Here is a 26570-nt window from a genome sequence, read left to right as displayed (position 1 = left end):
CTTAAATCTCAACTTCAATTTCTATATCTATACAATGGAGTCAATAATAGCTACATTATAGACTTACTCTAATGATTAAGTAAGGGAACAAATGCAAAAGTTCCTGGCCTACAACTTGTAACATTGACAAATTTCTGTTATTATTTGATGTGGTAAGAAAATAAATTTGAATCTAGATTATCTCTTAATAATTGAGTGAAGCAGTGGGCTACACCTCCTAGAGAAATGGAAATAAAAACAAATGGGACCTAATGAAACTTAAAAGCTTTTGCACAGCAAAGGAAACCATAAACAAGACCAAAAGACAACCCTCAGAATGGGAGAAAATATTTGCAAATGAAGCAACTGACAAAGGATTAATCCACAAAACATACAGGCAACTCATGCAGCTCAATATCAAAAAAACAAACAACCCAATCCAAAAATGGGCAGAAGACCTAAATAGACATTTCTCCAAAGAAGATATACAGATTGCCAACAAACACATGAAAGAATGCTCAACATCATTAATCATTAGAGAAATGCAAATCAAAACTACAATGAGATATCATCTCACACCAGTCAGAATGGTCATCATCAAAAAATCTACAAACAAGAAATGCTGGAGAGGGTGTGGAGAAGAGGGAACCCTCTTGCACCGTTGGTGGGAATGTAGACTGATACAGCCACTATGGAGAACAGTATGGAGGTTCCTTAAAAAACTACAAATAGAACTACCATGCGGCCCAGCAATCCCACTACTGGGCATATACCCCGAGAAAACCATAATTCAAGAGTCATGTACCAAAATGCTCATTGCAGCTCTATTTACAATAGCCAGGACGTGGAAGCAACCCAAGTGTCCATCAACAGATGAATGGATAAAGAAGATGTGGTACATATATACAATGGAATATTACTCAGCCATAAAGAGGAATGAAACTGAGTTATTTGTAGTGAGGTGGATGGACCTAGAGACTGTCATACAGAGTGAAGTAAGTCAGAAAGAGAAAAACAAATACTGTATGCTAACACATATATATGGAATCTAAAAAAAAAAGAAAGAAAATGGTCAGAAGAACCTAGGGGCAAGATGGGAATAAAGATACAGACCTACTAGAGAATGGACTTGAGGATATGGGGAGGAGGAAGGGTAAGCTGAGACAAAGTGAGAGAGTGGCATGGACATATATACACTACCAAACGTAAAATAGATAGCTAGTGGGAAACAGCCGCATAGAGCAGGAAGATCAGCTTGGTGCTTTGTGGCCACCTAGAGGGGTGGGATAGGGAGGGTGGGAGGGAGGGACATGCAAGAGGGAAGAGATATGGGAACATATGTATATGTATAACTGATTCACTTTGTTATAAAGCAGAAATTGACGCACCATTGTAAAACAATTATACTCTAATAAAGATGTTAAAAAAATAAAATAAAATGGCAAGAAAAAAAAAAAAAGCAGTAGGCTAGAACAGTGTTTTTAACCTTAACCTTATTTTCTTTCCCCCCACCACCAGAAGAAAAATTTAACTAATTAAATCTAATTTATCCCTAATGAGAGAACTTAATGCTAAAAAGATGTTGTCAGACAGGATTGATTTTTGGAGGGCCACAAACCGTTGTAATATCTAATATGTTTTCACAACTACCCCGCTCATCACAACCAATTCACTCTTCTCCTCTTTAGGAAAAGACATTCCCTTGTTCAGAAAACATGACCTAAATGCACATGTTTGGCATATAATATGTCTGAATGACAGAAGAGTCTTGTGGAAGTCTGTCCAAGCCAATGAAGGAGACTGAAGTGTGAACACTGGGAAGTTTAAGTGGACCTCAGAGCTCAACCACAATCAATAGTGCAAATAATTCATGATGCAGATCACTGGGAGCATGGATCCTGGAAATCCTACCCTTCTTTATCTGCAGTATATAACTGTTAACACTTAAATTTATATACTACAGATTACCAGAATGATAGAAGTCATATCAGTTAACCTTTCTGCCACTTTATAAATGAGGAATACAAATACAAGTGAGGTGGTTTTCCTGAGTAGTTCATTTTTTACAGAGGACAGGAAAACTCCTGAAGATAATTGAAAAGGAACAATGAAGGGAAGTCTAAATTTATCAGCTTCTTACCTTCTGTATCATCCCTAGGTTTGGATCTCATACGCTGGGTGACTGCCTCTCTTTGTCTTTTTCCAGAGGAAGCAGAAGGAGATCCAGGCAATGAAGCGTAAGCTGACCAAGATTGAGGACCTGGGGGAAAATTTAGAAGAGGCTCTGGTCCTGGACATTAAATACAGCACCATTGGGCTGGCTCAGCAATGGGACCAGCTCTACCAGCTTGGGATGAGAAGGCAACACAGTCTGGAACAACAGATCCAAGCCAGGTATTGAGAACCTACAGCCAGGGCTGGGCAAGGGTGTGGGTGGTGTTAGGTATTAGAAACTTAGCTCCAAGAGCTAAAGTTTGGGGTACTGTATACAGGAGTTGCTTCAGTGATAGTACATTCACTATCCCCAGAACCGATATTCTCTCTCTTTACTGACCCACAGAATGACTATTTCTCTTTTTATAGGAGGCTATTATAAACTGGGGCACAGTGGTCCCATCTCCCTGTGTCTACTCACCATCCATTTCTCTGAGTCTATTCACCATCTTATATGACCTCTTCAGAAAGCGTTCCCTTTTGTAAAATTCCCACTGAAATGTCTAGAATGAAATAAATATTCAAAGTATAGAGCAGAAGAGAAAATTTCATTTTTTTTCTAAATAAATTAATTATATCAGAGCAGCCTTAGTTCTCCATAGCTATTTTGGCAGCATTAGTTATCTGGATCAGAGATTGGCAAACTTTTTCTGTAAAGATCTTGATAATAAATATCGTACAATTTGTGAGACATATAGCCTCTGGTTTAACTACTCAACACTGCTGTTGTGAAGAGAAAACATCTATTGATAATTCATAAATGAATGAGCATGGACATGTTCCAATAAAATTTTATTTATGGACACTGAAATTTGAACTTCTCATAATTTTTAATGTTTAAGGAAACAGACTTCTTCTTTTGATTATTTTTAATCATGTAAAAACCATTCTCAGTTCACTGACTATACAAAAGTGAGTGACAGACTGGATTTGGCCCATGGACCATAGTTTGCCAACCCCTGAACTAGATCACTTGACTAGCATAATAGTCACTAAAATTCCTCTCTTATTCTTATGGCATGTCTTTTTTATTTCTCTGTTTATTTCATGGGTTAATTTTTGTTTTTCCTTTCAGAGACATCACTGGTCTGAGTAAAGAGACACTACAGGAGTTTGAAACAGCCTTCAGGTGAGTATAACTTCAGAGTTGATTGGTTCTTTGTTTTCCAGACAATCAGAATGAATTTCCAAGTAACTATTATTTTTTTTTCCCTCAGTGTGGTTTAGTAGGATCTTAATTGAAGATCTAGATATGTTATTTAGCTTCAAGTCTTGGCTTTTAGTATGTCTATGAGATTCCTTGATTTTAGGAAATACATTTATTTTATGTTCAACATTTTATTCATTTCCCTCCATCCATTAGGTTTTAAAAAAAAGTGTGGAAACACAGGCAAGCTCTCCACTCAACTGATAACCTTATGAAATGTTACTAAAGCCCCAACTAGTACAACAAGAAGTATTCTTTTCTCTTTTAATCTGATTCTTATTGAACTTGATAAAATGTTTTTATTCTTTAGGCACTTCGATGAGAATCTGACAGGTCGCTTAAGTCACAAAGATTTCCGGTCCTGCCTGAGAGGGCTCAATTACTACTTGCCCATGGTGGAGGAAGGTGAACCTGAGCCCAAGTTTGAGAAATTCCTGGATGCTGTTGATCCAGGGAGGTAGGAGGAAGACCAAGGGCTAGACCATAGCAGGGAATGAGGCTTGGGGAGGGGGGGACAAGCACAGAAAGTAAAATGATCCATAAAATATGAAATTAATTCATCTTGAGAGTAGGAATATACAGACTACCATAAATGAATTGAGCAGCTTTTGGTGCCCTTTTAGGATTAGCTCAGAAGTTCATGGCACTAACTCCAACTCAGGCACCAGCTCTGCAATTTGTTCAATTCCTGGTTTATGTTTGATCTATGAATTTCAGCTGGTTCTGAGAAAGGAACTTGAGAGAATAATTCCTTCCCTTGTGTAAGATCTTAATGAGATACGGATTATTCAAAGGCCAGCTCCTGCAGATGGGGTTGTTGTGTGCTTGTGAGGGTGGAACAGAGTCATAGAGGGATTATGTTACTATTAAGGACCAATTCTTTCTTATACCAAGGACCAAAGAAGATCAGAAATAGAGGTCTTCAACTCAACTTGAAGAGCTTGAGATACTTAGAGACTGGTGTTAGTGGAAAATCCCCAAATTCTACTTAGAGAGTCAGGCTGACTGACCCATGTGGAAACAGAGGCTAGAACTTAGGAAACGGTTTATTTGGTTGTAAGGGCATGAGGATGTGGGTCAAATAGAGATCCTAGCCCATAGTCTCAGAGAGCTGAGATGGGAAAAGCACTTGGAGAATCCAGCTTCTCTCTGTCTGAGACACTGAGTAGGATGAAAAAGGGATCTGCCTTCCTCTTTGTCTTAAGAGGGGACAATTCCTGATCTATTTCTCCAACAGAAAGGGCTATATCTCACAAACCGACTATACCGACTTCCTGATCGACAAGGAGTCAGAGAACATCAAGTCCAGTGATGAACTAGAGGATGCTTTCCAAGCCCTGGCAGAGGGCAAGGCCTATATTACCAAAGAGGACATGAAGCAGGTCAGATTCCAGTTTGCATCCACTCTCATTACACTCTCATCATAATCTACATTTTGTTCATCTCGGGCTTGGCTGCCTACTTACAATAGGCAACCACATTCCCCTCCCCCACTTTTTCTCAGATAGTATTATGCACTAGATATCATTTGCTTTGCTCACTCATGTTGTCTTGACACAACTCAAAAACCTACAGTCAATCTCTAATGACTATGAATGTCAATCCCAAACATGCTACTTGGCTTTTAAGGTTATTTATTTATCCTGTTTATTTAATAAGTCAAATTTAGAGAATGGTGTAGATAGTGCAGCCAGAGTGAGATGGGACTCTTTGGATAAGAACTAAGTTGAAGAGATGAGTTGGTCTTATTCATTAGAAATTATAGATTTCTTTCTATAAGAAAAGCACGTGATAGGACCAGGGCTGGTTTCTTCTTCCAAAGTCTCTCCACTTCCTGAGTTTAGGGCATATTAGAAGCCCCAAAGAGCCAGCTATTTTTAATTCTTATTACTGTATTTCTTTTTTTTTTTTTTTTTTTTTTTTTTTTTTTTGTTTCAGGCCCTAACCCCAGAACAAGTGTCATTCTGTGCCTCACATATGCAGCAATACATGGACCCACGGGGCCGAAGCCAGCCTGCTGGCTATGATTATGTTGGCTTCATCAATTCCTACTTTGGCAAGTGATAAGCAGCTTTTCCTGGGTCAGAGAATCTTGGTGTTGTGGGAAGTATTGGGAGATGAAGGAGACAGGCAAGTACAGAGGGTGGAAAGATAGTCGTGTGTGTGTGTGTGTGTGTGTGTGTGTGTTTTACATTTATTGCAGGACCTGAAAAAATTCTCGAGCTTGGGAGATAAAGACATTAACAAAATTGGAGGAGAGGAGGCCATGGGTTTATTTTACATGCAACTAGTCACTGCTGAGGGGTATTAAACAAGGTCTCTATTTTTCGTTTGTTGGGTTCTACTTATCCTTATTATTTTGGTTTTTTTTTTCTGATTATAGAATAAAGTATTTCCTTTAAAAAAACATTTTTTGAAGTTCTTTTTGATAGAGCAATATGAAGTAAAATGTTCCTGACTCAATTGGGTTTCTATATTTCTGAGAATTGTACTGTAATGTAAATATAGGCAGCTAATTACACTGTAAATAAGTGCTTGGATACAGTAGATACATAAGATGCAAGATAACTTACAAACAATGTTTCTTGAGCTTGAAATGTGTTTAAATTCTTACATTTGAAAATGGAGATATTTGATATTCTGGGAAACCCCAATATTTTAGTCTATGAAATGGAATCACACAGAGAAGACCAGCACAACACACATTTTCTTCTCAATCTGTCCATTTTTCATACTTCCCCATTAGAGTGAATGTTATTACTCTCAGAACAGCAAAATATGAGCATGACAGGTCTTCTTTTTGTACTGTATGTCCCTGAATTTTCTCCAAAATTTTAATGTGATAAAAAGAATCCTTGTTTTGATTTACTTATATCTCCTATTAGTGTTAAGAGTCAGTAGAATTTTTATAGAATTAAGGAAAAAAACAAATGACCCAATTTTGTTCCTATTTATGGCTGAGTAATATTCCTTTATATATATATGTACCACATCTTCTTTATTCATTCTTTCGATGGACGTTTAGGTTGCTTCCACGGAGTGAAGTAAGTCAGAAAGAGAAAAACAAAGATTGTATATTAACGCATATATGTGGAATCTAGAAAAATGGTACAGATGAACCTATTTGCAGGGCAGGAATAGAGACACAGACGTAGAGAACGGACATGTGGACACAGAGGGGGAAGGGGAGGGTGGGATGAATTGGGAGATTAGGTTTGACATAAATACACTACCATGTGTAAATTAGATAGCTAGTGGGAACCTGCTGTATAGCACAGGGAGCTCGGCTCGGTGCTCTGTGGTGACCTAGATGAGTGGGATGTGGGGGAAGGAAATCCAAGAGGGAGGGGATATAGGTATATATATAACTGATTCACTTCACTGTACAGCAGAAACTAACACAACATTGGAAAGCAATTATACTCTAATAAAAAAAAATAGCTCAAAAAGAAAAAAGAAAAGAAAAGAAAAGAAACAAGAGGTGGTGCGGTTTCCAAATAATTTCCAGACCAGGTTTGATCTGAACAGGTTTGAATGCTGACATTCTGTTCTGACTTGTCAAAATTTATGGTGTCATTTGCTTGTGAGAAGACTTAGTTCATTTCTTTACTCAGTATGAAACTGCCTAGCTGTTTTTGTATCCTGCACCAACAGTCTCCACCTCCCAATCCATGTATATTGCCACTTGGTTACCATTTCAAGTCTCAATCCCATTCTTTGTATAGAAATTAGTCCTTGCTAAGGGACAAATCCTGTCACAAGGAGCCATTTAAAGAAATTTTGGTTAAAACTATAAAGCTGTCCTTGCTGCTAATAATGTATAAGTGTTTTTACTGATTTTTGCTTAAACAATTGGGTGCTATGAAATATGACAATAAAAAAAGTATTTCAAAAAATGTTCATAAATGTCTAAATTGTGTTACTAAATTATGAGTTACCAAATATGATTACAGTTGAAAATATTCATAGCCCAGTAAGCCATCAAAATTCAGTATCATTTAATATCACACTGCCCGAATATGGAAAATCTAAAAAATGTATGTTTGTAATAACCAAAGGCAAAGGTGACTATGGTTCCATTCTTCTCCTGAACCCTGCCAAGTATCTGTAAGTCCTAAATCAGATTATTAGGCATGTGGTGAGTCTTTAAGGCAAAGGACCATTAGTACCATCTCATAAAAAGAGATTAATAATGTAGAGGCTAAAGAAGATAGTATTTATCTAAAGAATCAACAAAAATGCCCTAAGAAGATGGTACTGTTAGAGTTACATACAGCATCTTCTGAAATCAAATTCTGACCACCCATACACTCAAGCAAAAAATGGTAATATGGGAATTATCATACATAACTTAATTGGGGACTATAAATATTCAATTTATAATATTATAACAATTAGAACTTGTATCAAATTTTCCTCTTGATCTCAGGGTTAAGTGCCTCATATTTCATAGTGATCTTTTCTTGACGTTCTGTTTACTTACTTTGAACTGGAATCCCTGCTGCTTCTTGGTAACTCTCTTCTTTACAATTTATAGAGGGGAACCTGCCTCTGAGATCCAGCCCTGTGGCTACATTCTTGATTTTTCTTTTATGATTCCTACTGCTTGGTTGGGATTCAAAAACTATTACACTCTTAACAGAACTCTCCCTTTTACATTTTATGGGCTTCCCTGATGCCAAACATTTGCCTGGAAGCCATCTGATTCTTTTTTCCTATAGCCTGATCCATTTCCCAGTATCTACTCTTCTCAGGTCTCTGGATCTAGATCCATCTTCCTACATTCTCCAGTCAGACACTGTGCCATGTAACAGCACTTTACTCTTCTTTAGATGGTTATATCATGAAATATAAGATGCTGGACACTGCCGGCGCTGGCTTCTGCCAGCATGAACTAGGTAACAAATATGTCAAGCTAAGTGATACTGCCTAGAAACTCCAAATAATAAAATATGGTCGGGCTTCCCTGGTGGTGCAGTGGTTGAGAATCTGCCTGCCAATGCAGGGGACACGGGTTCGAGCCCTGGTCTGGGAAGATCCCACATGCCGCGGAGCAACTAGGCCCGTGAGCCACAACTACTGAGCCTGCGCGTCTGGAGCTTGTGCTCCACAACAAGAGAGGCCGCAATAGTGAGAGGCCCGCGCACCGCGATGAAGAGTGGCCCCCGCTTGCCGCAACAAGAGAAAGCCCTTGCACAGAAACGAAGACCCAACACAGCCAAAAATAAATAAATAAATAAATAAAGGAATTTCTTTAAAAAAAAATAAAATAAAATATGGTCATATTGGCTGTTTCATGTATGGCAGACTCTGTTATAAAGATTTTATCTTAACCATCACAAAAAGGCCTACAAAATAGATACTGTTAAAATTTCACTTTGCCATTGAGAATGGAGGCACAGAAATGTTAATAAACTTCCTCTAGATCACACATATAAAAAGTGGCAAAGCTAGGCTTTAAACTCAGGAAATCTGACTCCAGAGCTTTATGGAATTAATTGGCTCTTTAAAGAACCATGAGTTGGCCATATGTGGTCATGTTCACATCAGAGGAACCTCTGCTTTGCTATGTGTATATGTGTGTATATAACTGGGAGGAGGATTTGTTCTTTTTAAGCACATGGCCATATTCGCAATCCAAGGAGGGAATTTGAATCACCTAGGCACATTTTGTAAACTATTTCTGCCTGTCACCCCAGATCAATTGTGTCAAGGTCTATTGAGATGGCTTCCAGGAACATATACTGAAAGACCCCTCATGTGATTTTTATACCCTTTCATACTTAAGACTACCACATTTGGAAGGTAGATTGACCTTTGAGTATTACATAGCAATTTTTAGAACATCTTTACCCATCATTGCTGAGTGTGCATTTAGGGAATGTTATGCTAGATGAACTGAATATGTTTTGGAAATGAATTTGCTCAAATACCTCAATGCAATGAGGAGATTACTTCCAGACCTAGTGAAAAGGAGCCTAGAGTACATGGCTTTTCTCCCCTAACCCAAGTCCTTTCTGCCATATAACTAAATCTCCTACTTCTCTACAACCTATTCTCTTCTCTTGGACTAGCTTTCTTCCTGCCAAATTTGATTTCCACCGAATTCTCCCTAGAGGATGTGTTTCTTCCCTGAGAGCATGGAAAAATATGGATTCCTATCTGAAAAAACATTCCCCCAATGTAAGTTCTTTCCCCTCTCTTAAGTCTTGTCCCACTTCTAACTCACTGAAGAATCACACGAATCTGACATTTTCAAAATCTCTTATGTTTCAATTTCTTTCAGTTTCCAATACCTCTATCCTTGCTCAGGTCTTTTTGCCTTTCTTTAAATGATGGCAATGGATTTCTTACTGATCTTCTTGCCTCTGTTTTCTGCTTGGTGAGATTTATCATCCTCTCTGCTGCTGGATTAATCTTCCTAAATCACTTCCCAGATTCAACTCCACTCTCTGCTCAAAGGTATACTGTGTCCTACCTTCCACTGCCAAAAGCATCAAGTCTGAAGCAAGGTATTCACAATGCTCTCCTCAAAGAAATCTTAACCCAAGTTAACTTCACCCATCATTTGTGAGATATTTTTGTCCCTCTGGACAACTCACCACACTCTGTAATAAGCCTATATTGTCTTGTCACTGAGACTGTAGTTATTCTGTTCCGTCTTCTTAGAATATATGTACATTATTTCTACTTATTGCATTCAAAATTTACTCATTCTATAGGAACAAGTTCAAGTACTACCTTAGACATGAAATCTGCTCTGATCCTCCACCAAGAATAATCTCTCCCTAAACTAAAAGCCAGTATCACTTTGCTTAGCACATTATTAATAGTAGCAGCTGACATTTATTGGAAGATTATTATGATCCAGTTATTGCACTAAATTATTTACATGTATGACCCTGTTTAGTCAGCAACACAAAACTACGAAGTTACAACCATTTTACAGGTGAGGACTTCGAAGCTGAGAAAGATTAAATAACTTATGCAGGGTCACACTGTAAGTGGCAGAATCTGTATTCAAACTCCTTCCTGACAACTGTGTGAATTCATTCCACCTTTACTTATCCCTAGAAATGTCTGGTACCGTACATGACATATTGTGAGTGGAGAATGAGATAGGCAGGATAGAGAGTTCCACCATAGGTTCTAAAGAGTAGTATCCATACTAGGAAATGACTCAAGTGAGGAGGTCCTTACACCCAAGATTAGGAGGCCATTAGAGAGCAACAGCTTTTATCGAGGAAAATAGGAAATAAATATATTTTCTGAAATAGAAGTTACCCAACTAGAAGAGCCAATTAAAAAGAAGAGGGCAAAGTAATAATGAGCCAGAGATAAAGAAGACAACTACATAAAAAGATTAAAGACACCTTTTGGGAGAGAAAAGATAATAATAACTGACCTCTTCATTTAGGAAAGCATTCAAACTGATTTGCCAACCTGATAGTCACTGAGTTTCAGATCTTGGAAGAACATTATTGGTCAGATAATCTAATTATGTAATGATTTTAGAAATCTCTACAGTATCCCTGGCAGGGCCCCAGCCAGCCCTGTTTTGAACTTGGGCACTTGAAACTCCCCTCATCTTGTTCAGCTCAGTTAGAAAATTCTTAATGAACTGGGTTTCAGGAACTAAGCATGGTGTATGAGAGGCTGAAAGTGAAAATTCAAATTCTGAGATCAGTGTGAGTTAAGCACAGTAACAAGAGCAGGAAGCCCTGCATCTGCATTCCCCAGAAGCCCTGGGGGGGCATGCAAGAGACAGGATGGGGCTCTCTCGGGGAATTGGAGGTGGGGTAGCTTTGGCCTAAAGCCCTGAATATCTGGCCCATTGGCCTGGGTTTCTGGTGTATGTCCAGCCTACATAGAGGAGACTGTCCCATTAGGGTAGCCTTCATCCTTTACCCAGCAATCTCCCTTGGAAAGCATTTCTCAGGGCTGTCTGCACAGCCCGATTTCTTAGACTATAAACAGTGGGATTGAGGAGGGAAGTCACCACAGTATAGATGACAGCAATAAGCTGGTCCCACTCAAGAGAGTAACTGGCTTTGGGTCTCAGGTACATGAAGGAGGCACAGCCATAGTGAACAATGACCACTGTGAGGTATGAGGGGCAAGTAGAGAAGGACTTCTTCCTCCCCTCATTGGAGGGGATCCTCAAGATTGCTGTCAGGATGAAGGTGTAGGAGATAGTGATGAAGGAGAAGGAGACCAGGATGACCAACAGGCTGAGGGTAAGGATCCCTAGCTCACTCAGGCCTGTATCTCTACAGGCCAGGCTCAGCACTGGCAGCGTGTCACAAAAAAAGTGCTGGATCTCATGGGAGATGCAAACGGAAGGTGGAAAATGACCAGTGTCATTCCCATCCCAAAGAGATACCCACTCAAGAAGGAGGTGCCAACCCGGCTGGCATAGTGTAGTGGGGCACAGATGGCTACATATCTGTCAAAGCCCATGACAGCCAGGAGGAAGCAGGTGGTACAGGCCCACGAAGCAGAGAAGAACATTTGGACAGCACAGCCCACATAGGATATGGCCTGCCCGCCCCTGACCAGGCCGGAAAGCATCCTAGGGATAATGCCCAAGGTATAGCAGGTCTCAGAGAAAGGTAGGAAGGAAAGGAAGAGGTACATGGGGGTGTGCAGATGGCTGTCGAGCCTGATGACTATGATAATGAAGACATTGTTGGTCAGGGTGAAAAGATACAGGGAGATGAACAATGCGAAGAGCAGGAGTTGCAGTTTCCCAAAGATGGAGGAGCCAAGGAATACAAAGCCCCTGCAGAAGGTTGCATTGGTTTGCTCCATTCTGAGTGACATCCCTGATAGATTTGATTCTTTCCACCTTGCCAGAAGATGCCTTGTTTCTTTAGAAGGCAAGATGAGGTGGATTCTCATTTCTTTGTACCTGTTGTAATTCAAAAAGAAAGCTCTTTTTTAGACAGCAATAAACTTCAGAAATACATTTATTAGACACATGGATGTATGGGTCTATTCTCACATGTGTATATGTGCATACATGAATACAAATATACACAATATGCACATATGTGCACATACATACATGACTACACATATGCAGGCACATATATACATGCATACCCATGCAAAGCACTCACACATAATTATGCACATTTTACACATTCAAAACTCTGCACTGCACATTTACCATTAATATTATATTAATGGTAATATTACATTACCATTACAGTGCACATACATTGTAAATGCATATATATTCAGAGAGCACATACATATGTAGATATGTACAACACACATACATTCATACCAACCTCGTACATAACACTGCCACATAATACACATGTGGACACAGACATGTTGCCTGTTAGAACTTGAGGTTGGGTGGATTGATGGATATTATTTTATAGACTAAGCAACAGAGCCAAGATGGTAAAGTGACTTTCTTGAAGTCATAGAAAGCCAAGACCAGAGAAAAAGTGCCTTGAGTCCTAATCTAACATTATTTCCCCCAAACAATGATGACTCTTCTCAGACACTGTAGGACAGTAACATGAATACAGAATAAGACACAGTTTGCTCAACAATAATCTCTTGTATCTATAACACCCGTTCCACAAGCCCTTTTTCATGTGAGTCTATGCAGAGCACTGAAGGAAAAGTCAGAGCTCAGGGCAAGTTGCATATCCCTTAGCCAAAGATCAGCTGTCAGGCTCCACTGTCCCTGAGAGATTAGGCAAAAGAGGATTCTCCACTCACCTGAAGAGGCTCATAGTGAGGGCTAGTCCTGCCTTTCAGCATCCATGTACTAGACTGACCCACTGCCTGTGGGAGAAGGGACCTGAGATCCAGCTCAGAAACTCCTATTCTGAACAAAGAGTGATGTTCCCAAATGATAACAGGGAATCTTCCAAACCCCTATGCCCATGTGGTGAATCATATCTACTTCCATCAAAACAGCTTCTCTCTCTGAAGATTCTCCAGTCCCAGTGGGCCATGTTTCAGGAAGCAATCTATTTGTGCTTGTCATTGAATGGAAATATTCTTCTGGGAAAAGCAGAAAAGGAAATGTGAACAAAGGGATGCTAAGATTGTGATTCAAACAATAATTTATATATCTATTTTGCATCAAACATTGTATCATTTTCTTTTTTTTTTCTGAAAGAGATTTTATTTAAAGAAAACAGAAACAAATTTATACACTTAACACATCAAACATTTTTTTCTTATTTTATTTTTTTATTTTAATTTTTTAATTAATATTTGTTGGAGTATAGTTTTATTTACAATATTGTGTTAGTTTCTGCTGTACAGTAAAGTGAATCGGTTATATATATACATATATCAACTCTTTTTTTAGCTTCTTTCCCCATAGAGGTCATTACAGAGTATTGAGTAGAGTTCCCTGTGCTACACAGTAGGTACTTACTAGTTATCTATTTCATACATAGTAGTGTGTATATGTCAATCCCGGTCTCCCAATTTATCCCTACACCCCTTACCCCCTGGTAACCATAGGTTTGTTTTCTACATCAGTAACTCTATTTCTATTTAGTGGACAAGTTCATTTGTACCCTTTTATTTTTTAGATTCCACATATGAGTGATATCATATATTTGTCTTTCCCTGTCTGACTTAGTTCACTCAATATGACAAACTCTAGGTTCACCCACATTGCTGCAAATGACATTATTTTGTTATTTTCTTATGGCTGAGTAATATTCCATTGTGTATATGTACCACATCTTCTTTATCCATTCCTCTGTTGATGGACATTTAGGTTGCTTCCATATCCTGGCTATTGTAAATAGTGCCACAATGAACATTGGGGTGCATGTATCTTTTCGACTATGGTTTCCTTCAGATATATGCCCAGCACTGGGATTCCTGGATCATATGGTAGTTCAATTTTTAGTTTTGTAAGGACCCACCATACTGTTCTCCATAGTGGTTGTACCAATTTACTTTCCCACCAACAGTGTAGGAGGGTTCTGTTTTCTCCACACCCTCTCCAGCATTTACTGTCTGTAGATTTTTTTTAATTTATTATTTTTTTTAATTTTTGAATTTTATTTAATTTATTTTTTTACACAGCAGGTCCTTATTAGTCATCAATTTTATACACATCAGTGTATACATTAAACATGTCAATCCCAATCGCCCAATTCATCACACCACCACCACAAGCCCCCCCGCCGCTTTCCCTCCTTGGTATCCATACGTTTGTTCTCGACATATGTGTCTCAATTTCTGCCCTGCAAACCAGTTCATCTGTACCACTTTTCTAGGTTCCACATATATGCGTTAATATGCAATATTTGTTTTCCTCTTTCTGACTTACTTCACTCTGTATGACGGTCTCTAGATCCATCCACGTCTCTACAAATGACCCAGTTTCGTTCCTTTTTACGGCTGAGTAATATTCCACTGTATATATGTACCATATCTTCTTTATCCATTTGTCTGTTGATGGGCATTTAGGTTGCTTCCAGGACCTGGCTATTGTAAATAGTGCTGCTATGAACATTGGGGTGCTTGTGTCTTTTTGAATTATGGTTTTCTGTGAGTATATGCCAAGTAGTGGGATTGCTGGGTCATATGGTAATTCTATTTTTAGTTTTTTAAGGAACCTCCATACTGTTCTCCATAGTGGCTGAATCAATTTACATTACCACCAACAGTGCAAGAGGGTTCCCTTTTCTCCACACCCTCTCCAGCATTTCTTGTTTGTAGATTTTCTGATGATGACCATTCTAACCAGTGTGAGGTGATAACTCATTGTAGTTTTGATTTACATTTCTCTAATAATTAGTGATGTTGAGCAGCTTTTCATGTGCTTCTTGGCAATCTGTATGTCTTCTTTGGAGAAATGTCTATTTAGGTCTTCTGCCCATTTTGGGATTGGGTTGTCTGTTTTTTTAATATTGAGCTGCATGAGCTGTTTATATATTTTGGAGATTAATCCTTTGTCAGTTGCTTCATTTGCAAATATTTTCTGCCATTCTGAGGGTTGTCTTTTGGTCTTGTTTATGGTTTCCTTTGCTGTGCAAAAGCTTTTAAGTTTCATTAGGTCCCATTTGTTTATTTGTGTTTTTATTTCCATTTCTCTAGGAGGGGGATCAAAAAGGATCTTGCTGTGATTTATGTCATAGAGTGTTCTGCCTATGTTTTCCTCTAAGAGTTTGATAGTGTCTGGCCTTACACTTAGGTCTTTAATCCATTTTAAGCTTATTTTTGTGTATGGTGTCAGGGAGTGTTCTAATTTCATGCTTTTACATGTAGCTGTCCAGTTTTCCCAGCACCACTTATTGAAGAGGCTGTCTTTGATGTTCAACGTTTTGGTGAGTCACGATTCTCTGGTTTTTCATATCATTAACTTAATAGTCATGTCCATATATGGCCTTTATTATGTTGAGGCAGGTTCCCTCTATGACTACTTTCTGCAGAGTTTTTATCATAAGTGGGTGTTGAATTTTGTCAAAAGCTTTTTCTGCATCTACTGAGATGATCATATGGTTTTTATTCTTCAGTTTGTTAATATGGTGTATCACATTGATTGATATGTGTATACTGAAGAGTCCTTGTACCCCTGGGATAAATCCCACTTGATCATGATGTATGATCCTTTTAATGTGTTGCTGGATTTGGTTTGCTAGTATTTTGTTGAGGATTTTTGCATCTATGTTCATCAGTGATATTGGTCTGTAGTTTTCTTTTTTTATGATATCTTTGGTTTTGGTGTCAGGGTGATGGTGGCCTCGTAGAATGAGCTTGGGAGTGTTCCTTCCTCTGCAATTTTTTGGGAAGAGTTTAAAGAGTCATTGGCTGCAATATGATGGACTTAGATATTATCATACTGAGTGAAGTAACTCAGACACAGAAAGACAAATATCATATGATATCACTTATATGTGGAATCTAAAAAAGAAAGGGTACAAATGAACTTATTTACAAAACAAAAGTAGTGTCACAGGTGTAGAAAACAAATTTATGGTTACCAGGGGATAAGCAGGGAGAGGGATAAATTGGGAGACTGGGACTGACATATACACATTGCTATAGATAACTAACAGATAAAATAGATAACTAATAAGAACCTGCTGTATAGCACAGGGAACTCTACTCAATACTCTGTAGTGACCTATATGAGAAAAGAATCTAAAAAAAAAAAAGAGAGATTATATGTATAACTGATTTCACTGTGTTGTATACCTGAAACTAACACAAATTTGTAAATCAACTATACTCCAATAAAAATTTTAAAAAATAAATAAAAGCTTTTAATGTGGAATATAAGGACAAACAAGCAAACAAAATAAATGAACAAACCAATCCAAACAAAATAAACACATAGATATGTAAAACAGAGTAATGGTTACCAGAGGAGAAGCATCTGGGGAGAGGGAAAAGGGTAAATGGGATCAACTATATGGTGATGAATGGAAACTAAAATTTTGGTGGTTACCACACTATAGTATATACAGAACTGGACATATAAAGTTGTGCACATTAAATTTAATAATGTTATAAACCAATGATTCCTCATTATCTCAATAAAAAGTAAATTGAAAAATTAAAATAATAAAAGTTTGAAATAGATTATTAGTGTTAGACCATTTGCATCTGCTCTTTGGACAATTAAATTATATTAAGCTGAAGATGTTGCTTTCTCTGGAAAATTAGGTTTTTCTCTTAAGTGCTCATGTTTATGAAATTTTGAAAACACATACCACCCATCAGCTGGCAAAGAAATTCATTTCTCTGCAAAACACTTCCTTCTATTTCTGATGAAAAATCTGTACTTAATTGTTTTTCACTATAGGTAAAATGTCTTTTTTTTTTTCAGCGATCTCAAGATTATTCCTTTATCTTTAGTTTTCAGAAGTTTGACTATTTGTATCTTGGTGTGGATTTCTTTGGGGTTTTCCTGTTTGGTGTTCACTCAGCAATGAGGGGAGCTAATTACCAACCTTCAGGGATTCTAGTTCCCTACTTACCCTTCTCTGACATCATCCCAGAGAAGATGTTAGGGCACCTTGTTACAGCCTCATAAGCGTGGAAATTCAAGCTCCCTACTTTATTTGGTATGGGTGCAGGTGGTGTTAGAGTATTTTCTATGGTATTTATCTGTAGTAAAATGGTACTTCTCTAAGTAATAGTTTTTCTTCTGTCTTAATAGGCAGCCGCTTTTCTGGTCCTTTGACTAGAAGGAGCAGGGCTTTTTTGTTTGTTTTTGTTGGGAAAGCATCTGTGTTGATTTCAGAGACTTCTTCTATATCTTTTAGATATAATGCCCAGTTTTTAGTTGTACTAAGTGGGAGGAATGAGGAAAAGTATTCCTACTTCATCCTCTGGAAGCAGAGGTCCTATTTTTGTCAGATAAGTTTTATCACAGAGAGTTTCCTAAATAGAATGAGTGAAAGCTGTTAACTCAAACATTTTTGAATATTAGGGAAATAGAGGGATAGATCTATAGATAGCTGAAGTATGTTATAAGCTAAAGATTTTAATAAAAAGTCTACTGAACAAGGTGATTGAAATCAATAGTATTTATATTTCCCCCAAACTTCTGAATATAGAAAAGTTTGTCAAAGTGTTTATAAGTAATAGATAAACAATTATAACTGACAATCACTTGATAATAAATGGAAAATCCTTTCATGATAAGATTTTCAGAAATTGAAAAGTTGAATGTTAACGATAGGCAATAATTTTTTTTGCAAGCCCAGTAGATTTCACATCATTGTTTTTAAAAAACAATAGAAAAAAAGAAGTAATAATTGCCGCAGACCGGCTGCAGAAAGCTAGAAGTTCCTGGCGGTGAGGGGTAAGGAACTGAAAAGCACCAGTATGGGGTCAGAAGGGCCAAGACAACTGATGGTTGCAAGGCAAGTTTATTCAAAGAGCATGAATGTATATATAGGTTTAGTACGGAACGAATATTAGGCAATAAATCAGTAAACCTTGTATTTCCACATAATTCTGTCGCCACTATCTATGCGCCACTATCTATGCGCCACTATCTATGCACCACTATCTATGCACCACTATCTATGCACCACTATCTATGCGCCACTATCTATGCGTCAGCATGCCTTATGGGCCATTCTTCGGAGATACAGACTTCCCCCTCAGGGCAGCACGTCCTTCTTCTGGGGAACAACCAGGGGCTCTTAGATCCAGAGCAGGCACCTGAAACGAAACTGGCCGCAAGCCATTTTCCTTTTTTACGCTCAATACCGCAGCGTCAGGAGTGCATACCAAGAAAGAGACAAGCAGTTCTCCGGAAAGCAGAAAGCTGAATAAGCTTACAGCTTGGGGGCCACCACATTTCCCCCTTTTTTATTATTTTTTAAAGCTTGATAATGTAGTTTTAAGCATGAACATCCTGACGCAAGACAGCGAAGCGCCCCATTACAAATCTAACAACACAAGGTAATAAACCGATCACCAATAAAAGTAGTACACCAATTGATATCAGGCCTGAGAGCCCTCCATGAATCCATTGTATCGGATTTAGCCCTTGTAGTTGATCTAATAATCCTTGAATCAAATTCTGGGGTCCATCTTCGTCCAGGTGGGCCTCTTGAATAGCTTGTATTTCGGCATTTAACTTCTGAATATCAAGGCTAATGTGTCCATCAGTCCATACACTTAATATATGCATTTTTACTTTTTCCCAATCCCATTGTGAATCATTATATAAATGTTGAGTTACACAAATCCAGGTATATTTGGCATGACAAATCAAAGGCATTTTTAATTTTAAAGCCATAACTTGATCCCCTATCCCTATTAGAACATTTTTCAATTCATCTACTTCCATTTTTAGTTGGGTATCAATATGACTTTGTAGGGCTAATGCTACACTAGTATTTTTAGATAACTGATTAACATAATGAGCCTGGTGAATAGTTTGTGAAAGAGCAATCCCAGCAGTGGCCGCAGTAGCAGTTAAAGCTGCTAAGGCTAGGATTGCACATATTAGAACACCTATAAATCTCTTTGGTCGTTTTAATGCTTCAGTCAATTCCAGCCAGGCTTGCATGCCAGTGTTATGATACCATGGTTCAGACAAATTAACAGGTAACACTATATAAGAAGGTTGCTTTATAATCATAACAGATGTAGATCCTTTAACGGGCAAAACACAACACTAAAGATACAATTAACACAAGTAATATTATAACCTATAGGATTCATAGTGTTTTCTACAATTAAATCTCCAATCAATAAAGCATAAGGAGGAGCAACGCAAGTAATCACCGGTCTATAAGAAAAGGATAAGGCAAGTTTCCAGAATTCCCATTGCTTGTAAGAAACAAGGCTGTTATTATTAACGGGGACAGAAGAAACTAGTATGGTGCCATTATCATAATCTAAAGTACACCAGACAGAGGCTTTAGTCCATGTATCATTACAAACAGGAAAATCAGACTGCGGGAATTCAGAAGCCATAAAAGCAGGAAATTGTAGTCCTGTGACAGTCTTTACGACCGTAATTTGATGTCCAGCTAATAACGTCCCTTGATTACCTATGGTAGTTTCAATACACAAATAATGTCCAGTATCTTCAATCCTCAAGCAATATATGCATAGAGAATGATCCAACGAAGTATTAGAAGCAAGCTTAGTTACTCTAGCATTCATGTGAATGGGAACGTTATCCTTATACCAAAATACAAAGGTGGATAAATCTTCTCGTCTAGAAACAGTCTGTTTGCAAGGAAGACAAATATTAGATCCCACAGCTTTATAATTTTTACGTAAATGAGTAAAAAATTGAGAATTTACAGTGGTTTGGTAAGAAATAGCATGTTCTAAAGCAACAGCCTTAACACAACCCGAATTGGTACTCATAGGACTTAAACAAACAGGGGGAGTATTAAACCAATTAGAGTAATTAACAGAAGTATTAGTAATAGGCAAATTTCCTAGCACTCTTCCAAAAGTAGAATCATTATAGAAAATTGGAAGGTCAACTTCAGACCATGTAACAGGTTGTAATAAAGGAGGATCGGGTACATAAGCCCAATAAGATTTAGCCTCTATAGGTGGGGCTGCCAATACAGCTATCATGGCTAAAAAAAAGGTAAGAGGAGAGTGAGGATGAGCACTCTCCTCCATAATCCTACGTGCTTGAAATACTAAACATTGCAATTGATACCAAGTAATTTGATTTCGATCTCCCCTCGCCTCCCTGACAAGTTGTCTCCTACTCCGTCACCGCATTCTTCTCGTCCGCTGGGGGAACCGGTTGGGGTGTGCTGTGGTCGATTGTGAGAGCCTCAGGCGACGCATTCTTCGAGTCAGGGTGTTTATTGGTGATGGCATGATAATGTCGAACCAATCGCTCCGGGAGCCACCGAGGAGAGTCTGCCTCCCTAGGGAAAACACAAACATGGCCTCGGCCCCATACTAAAACAGGATCTGGTCCATGCCAAAGGTTAGTCATGGGATCTTTCCATTTAACAAGCGCTTTTTCAGGAGGGGTTCCAGAAAGACCTGTAAACAATCATTCATAAGGCGTGTGACTAAATGCATCTAAAGTTAAAAAATTTAAAATAAATAAAGCATGATTAAGCATAATCTGAGGAGATCTATCATATTCCCCCTTTTTTATTTTTTGTAATGTAATTTTTAATTGTTGGTTGGCACGTTCTACAATACCTTGACCCTGAGGATTGTAGGGAATGCCTGTTTTATGTGAAATATGGAAAGTTGCACAAAAATTGGCAAAAGCTTTACTCGTATATCCTGGAGCATTATCTGTTTTTAAAGCTTTAGGAATTCCCATAGATGCAAAACAATGAAATAAATGAGTAATTACATATTTAGTAGATTCCCCAGCCAAAGGCATAGCACATATAAAATTAGAGTAAGTATCAACAGTTACATGAACAAATTGTAATTTACCAAAAAAGGGAATATGAGTAACATCCATTTGCCAAAGATGATGAGGGAGTAAACCCCGAGGATTGACTCCAAATTGTGGAACAGGAAGGTGGGGTAAACATTTAGAGCAGGACTTAACAATGTATCGGGCTGTTTCTCTAGAAATAGAGAATTGTTTTTGAAGCATAGCAGCAGATTGATGATGTAAATTATGTGATTGAGTAGCAAGATCCTGAGGTTGAGATAAACTTAAGGCTATAATCTTTGTATTTTCGTCAGCCAATTGATTTCCCAAAAACAATGGGCCAGGGAGACCTGAATGGGCTCGAATATGTAATATGGCTACAGGAAAGTCATGCTGACGAATAATCTTTTGTAGTTGAAAGAAAGTCTGAAACAATTGAGAATCAACAGTATTGCCAATTATGGCGGTTTCTATGTTACACAAAATAGTAACCAAATAATGGCTATTCGTATAGAGATTAAAAGAACAATGTGAAAAGATTTGAAAAGCCAAGGAAATCGCATGTAATTCAACTCGTTGGGCAGAGGTATGATCTGTTTGTTCTTTATGACGTAAGTCATCAGAAATAACAACAGCAATGCCATTGGCAGAACCATCAGTAAAAACATTTGGGGCATTGAGAATAGGAGTTGAACAGATAGTTTTTGGAAAAATAAATAGATGTTGAGTAGCAAAATGAAGGAGCTTATTAGAAGGATAATGATTATCAATAATTCCTGAATATCCAGCAAAAGCAAGAGCCCAAAAATCAGAGACAAATAATAGCCAAGAATATTGATAAGTAGTATAAGGTATAATAATAGAATTTGGTTCATATCCTACCAACTGAATATTTCTTCTACGACCCAATTGAACAAGGGTTGCTATTAACTCATAATAAGGTGTAATGACTTTATTAGGCATATTTTTCATATGAATCCATTCAAGAATTCCTGTTTCTTGCCATAATAAGGCGGTAGGGGTATGTGACGTAGCACAGATTATTAATAGTATAGGTAAAGAAGGCTCAATTCTAGTTAGCTGAGCAGATTGTATTGCTTTGTTTACAAGCTTGAGTGCTTGTTGAGCTTCAGAAGTTAAAATACGAGGGGAAGAAGGATCAGGACTTCCCTTTAGGATATTAAAAAGAGGCTGTAACTGACCCGTAGTTAATTTTAAAGAAGGTCGCAGCCAATTAATATCTCCTAATAACTTTTGAAAATCATTTAAAGTTTTAAGAACGTCAGTCCGTATCTCTATCTTCTGAGGTGTAATATTATAATTTGTGATATACTTACCAAGATAGGAGAAAGGTGGGTTCGTCTGTACTTTGTCAGCAGCAATGACTAGTCCTGATCGTGACAAATGACTTTGAAGGGAATTATAAGCCTTAAGTAAAATATGTTTATCAGAATAAGCAAGTAATAAGTCATCCATATAATGAATAAAATATATCTGAGGGAACTGTTTACGAACAGGGGCAATAACTTGAGCTACAAACTGTTGACATAAAGTAGGACTATTAGCCATATCCTGAGGCAGCATTTTCCATTGATAACGTTGCATAGGTTCTATAAAATTTAAAGAGGGTAAGCTAAAAGCAAATCGCAACTTATCAGCCAGAAATAGAGGAATAGTAAAAAAGCAATCCTTAAGATCAATAATAATCATATAATTTTTAGGTATGGCTGCAGGAGAAGGCAAACCTGGTTGCAGAGCTCCCATAATTACCATAGTTTGATTAACAGCACGTAAATCTTGCAATAAACGATATTTTCCCGATTTTTTCTTTATAACAAATATAGGAGTATTCCAAGGGCTATTAGACTTTTCTAGTCTGCCCAAAGCAAGCTGTTCATTAATTATATTATGGGCCGCCATTAATTTCTCCTTAGAAAGGGGCCATTGGTCCACCCAGACAGGATTATCAGAAATCCAAGTTATAGGGTCAGCATGTGGTGGAGGAGAATCCAAGGCCCCTAGAAAAAACCCAAGCCTGTTTTATCCCGTTTATTATCAGTCTGTAAGGGTAATTTATTTCCCTGTTGATTTTTTCCCAAACCATTCCTAGGATCATACCCTTGATTTAACAACATATTAGTTACAGTAGGGTTGGGACTAAGCAATAGGATTCCCATTTGTTGTAATATATCTCTTCCCCAAAGGTTAACTGGCAATCCCGGCAATACGTAGGGTTTGAATATTCCTTGATTACCTTCAGCATCCTGCCAATGTAGGTATTGTGAACTTTGTTGCGGAGAATTAGATTGGCCAATACCTTGCAACTGTGTAATGGTTTGGTGCACGGGCCAATTTTTTGGCCAATGTATAAACGAAATAACATAAACATCAGCACCAGTATCTAATAACCCAGAAAAAGGCCTTCCATTTATTTTTAATACCAATTGTGGTCTTTCCCTACCAATTTGTTGAATCCAGTAAACTGCATCAGAGGAACCGAAAGCCCCAGTTCCTCTTTTGTTATGTTGTAAAATTTTTCCTTCTGGTATATATGGAATTAATAGAAGCTGAGCTATTCGCATACCGGGCATGATAAGAAAAGATCCTTTTGATGTTTGAACCATAACCTTTAATTCCCCTTCATAATCAGCATCAATCACCCCAGGAATAATAGTTAAGCCTTTCATAGACATACTACTTCTTCCAAGGATTATACCAACCGTTCCCTGGGGTAAAGGCCCAAAAGTTCCCGTAGGAAGGGCTTGGGGTCCCATATCCGAGGTTAATAAGAATTGGGTGGAGGCACAGAGGTCCAGTCCTGCACTATTTGGCGTGGCCCTTTGAAGGGAGGAGATTCCATTCCCTGAGGAACAAAGGTCTGAGCTGGAGGCGGTGGAGCAGGTTGTGGGGGGATTATTGACATTGCTCCAATTGTTTGATGGGGCCGGAGCAGGCCCCTCCGGAAGTTTCCGGACAAGGGAGTTCCATCTTTATGAGTCACTGATCGACATTCTTTAGCCCAATGCCGTCCTCTTTGGCATCGGGGACAAATTGTGGGAGGAGGAGATTTACCTTGAGGCACAGAATTTACGACAGGCATATTAGGAGTATCAACAGTACAATTTTTTGCAAAATGACCTGGCTTCCCACATTTAAAACAGTTTTTACTTTTAGCATTTGGCCCAAATCCTTCCTTAGTTAGGGCTGCAGCTACAGCTGCTCCCTGTAAGTAAGATGATCCAATATCAGAACAAACTCGAATATAATCCTCTAAATTTCCTTTCCTTTTCCATGGACGTATAGCTGCTTGACAAATATTATTAGCATTTTCGAAAGCCAATTGTTTGAAGATAATTGCTCCAGAAGGACCATCAGAAATAATTCTATTAACAGCCTGTAATAATCTAGCCACAAAATCAGCATAAGGTTCATCTGCCCCTTGCCTTATTTTAGCAAGGTCTTCAGTCCTAGTGGAGGCAGGTAAATGTTTCCATGTATATAGAGCTATATGATTGATCTGAGCATAAGCCACAAAAGGGAAAGCTAATTGATCCTGTAATAACTGATGTTGTCCTTCCCCAATCAACATATCATAATTTACTAGCACATTATGTGCAGTATTTCTTTCAGCTTGTTCAGCAGCCTTTTCATAATATTCTGATTTCCAAAGTAAATAGTCACCACCAGTGAGACAAGCACGAGCAATAGATTTCCAGTCTGCTGGAGGCAATGCTTCTGCCGCAATAGTATCCAACATAGTAATAGTGAAAGGGGCTATAGGCCCATATTGTGCACAGGCTGCTTTTAAATCTTTCAAAACCTTAAAGGAGAGAGGCTGATATTCCCGATTATTTTGTTGTGGATTTTGAGGATTGGGTCGTTCCACCACCGGGCAGCAGAATAAAGGATCCTCCCCTCTATTAAGAGCTCCCCGTACTGCTTGTTGTAAAGGACTAAGCTTAGGAGGGATAGGGACAGAGACATGTAATTGCTGTAACCGCGGAAGAATATTTTCATCAGGATATTTTTCAGCCTCATATTTGGCTTCTTCACTCGCTAAATCAAAAGAAAAGTCATCATCATCAAGTGAATTAACACTCTTTATCCTCGGTGACAACGGAGGAGCAGTAGCTACTGCAGCAATATGTTCTACAGATTTAGCTGTTAATTTTGGAACTGAATCATAAATTGGATTAAAACAATCTCTTATTAAATTCCACAAGCTAAAAATGGAAACTGAAACAGAAGATGGTCCATGAGCTTCATGATATTTAGATAATTCATCTCCTACACGAGTCCAAATTGCTAAGTCCACTGATCCTCCTTCAGGGAACCAAGGACAAGCATCATATACTAATTGCAAAAATTCCAGAAGTTGTGAGGTAGTTACCTTAGTTCCACGGGCTTTTAACATTGAAAGCAAAACCTGAGCAAATAAATCACGCTCCTTAGAGCCCTTTTGTCCCATATTATTTTACTTCTGACTCTTTCTCGAGTTACCGTCCTAAAAACGAAGTTATTTCTTGTGGCCACACTATCTCACTCGAGAGTTCTACTTACCTGAAATCTTCCGAAATGCCTCACGCACTCAGGTCCCTGTTCGGGCGCCACTTGCCGCAGACCGGCTGCAGAAAGCTAGAAGTTCCTGGCGGTGGGGGGTAAGGAACTGAAAAGCACCAGTATGGGGTCAGAAGGGCCAAGACAACTGATGGTTGCAAGGCAAGTTTATTCAAAGAGCATGAATGTATATATAGGTTTAGTACGGAACGAATATTAGGCAATAAATCAGTAAACCTTGTATTTCCACATAATTCTGTCGCCACTATCTATGCGCCACTATCTATGCGCCACTATCTATGCGTCAGCATGCCTTATGGGCCATTCTTCGGAGATACAGACTTCCCCCTCAGGGCAGCACGTCCTTCTTCTGGGGAACAAACAGGGGCTCTTAGATCCAGAGCAGGCACCTGGAACGAAACTGGCCGCAAGCCATTTTCCTTTTTTACGCTCAATACCGCAGCGTCAGGAGTGCATACCAAGAAAGAGACAAGCAGTTCTCCGGAAAGCAGAAAGCTGAATAATCTTACAGCTTGGGGGCCACCACAATAATATTGTCCTCCAATAAATTATTAAAACTCACTTTTAATGATGGACCATTAGGCTACTAATGAAATATAACTTAGAAGGAATTCAGAGAATTAAGCTGCATTTATTTTTTTGAAAACTGGAATAAAAATAATCCTGATCAATCTTGTTTTAGCAAAAAGAAATATTATTCATGGATATATTAGATATATCTATTGAACATATCTAATAAATATATTATAA

At 38.3% G+C, this 26570-nt stretch overlaps 2 protein-coding genes across 2 annotated transcripts in view; one reads left to right on the top strand and one right to left on the bottom strand.

Moving 5' to 3' along the window:
- Window positions 1–5669, top strand: part of SPTA1 (spectrin alpha, erythrocytic 1) — a 64784-nt gene extending 59115 nt beyond the window's left edge. Inside the window, exons 47-51 of the mRNA XM_036865899.1 lie at window positions 2186–2373; window positions 3269–3322; window positions 3711–3857; window positions 4638–4782; window positions 5339–5669. Coding sequence (XP_036721794.1) covers window positions 2186–2373; window positions 3269–3322; window positions 3711–3857; window positions 4638–4782; window positions 5339–5464 — 660 coding nt within the window. The 3' untranslated portion in view covers window positions 5465–5669. The remainder of the gene's footprint in view (window positions 1–2185; window positions 2374–3268; window positions 3323–3710; window positions 3858–4637; window positions 4783–5338) is intronic.
- Window positions 5670–11297: 5628 nt separating this feature from the next.
- LOC118890822 (olfactory receptor 10Z1-like) lies at window positions 11298–12211 on the bottom strand. The gene is given in 2 exon segments (XM_036844144.1): window positions 11298–11743; window positions 11746–12211. Coding segments are annotated over 2 exon segments (912 nt in total).
- Window positions 12212–26570: the final 14359 nt, after the last annotated feature.

This window comes from Balaenoptera musculus, chromosome 1, assembly GCF_009873245.2.
Source record: "Balaenoptera musculus isolate JJ_BM4_2016_0621 chromosome 1, mBalMus1.pri.v3, whole genome shotgun sequence".
Taxonomy (NCBI): domain Eukaryota; kingdom Metazoa; phylum Chordata; class Mammalia; order Artiodactyla; family Balaenopteridae; genus Balaenoptera; species Balaenoptera musculus.
This window is presented reverse-complemented; position numbering and strand designations above follow the sequence as displayed.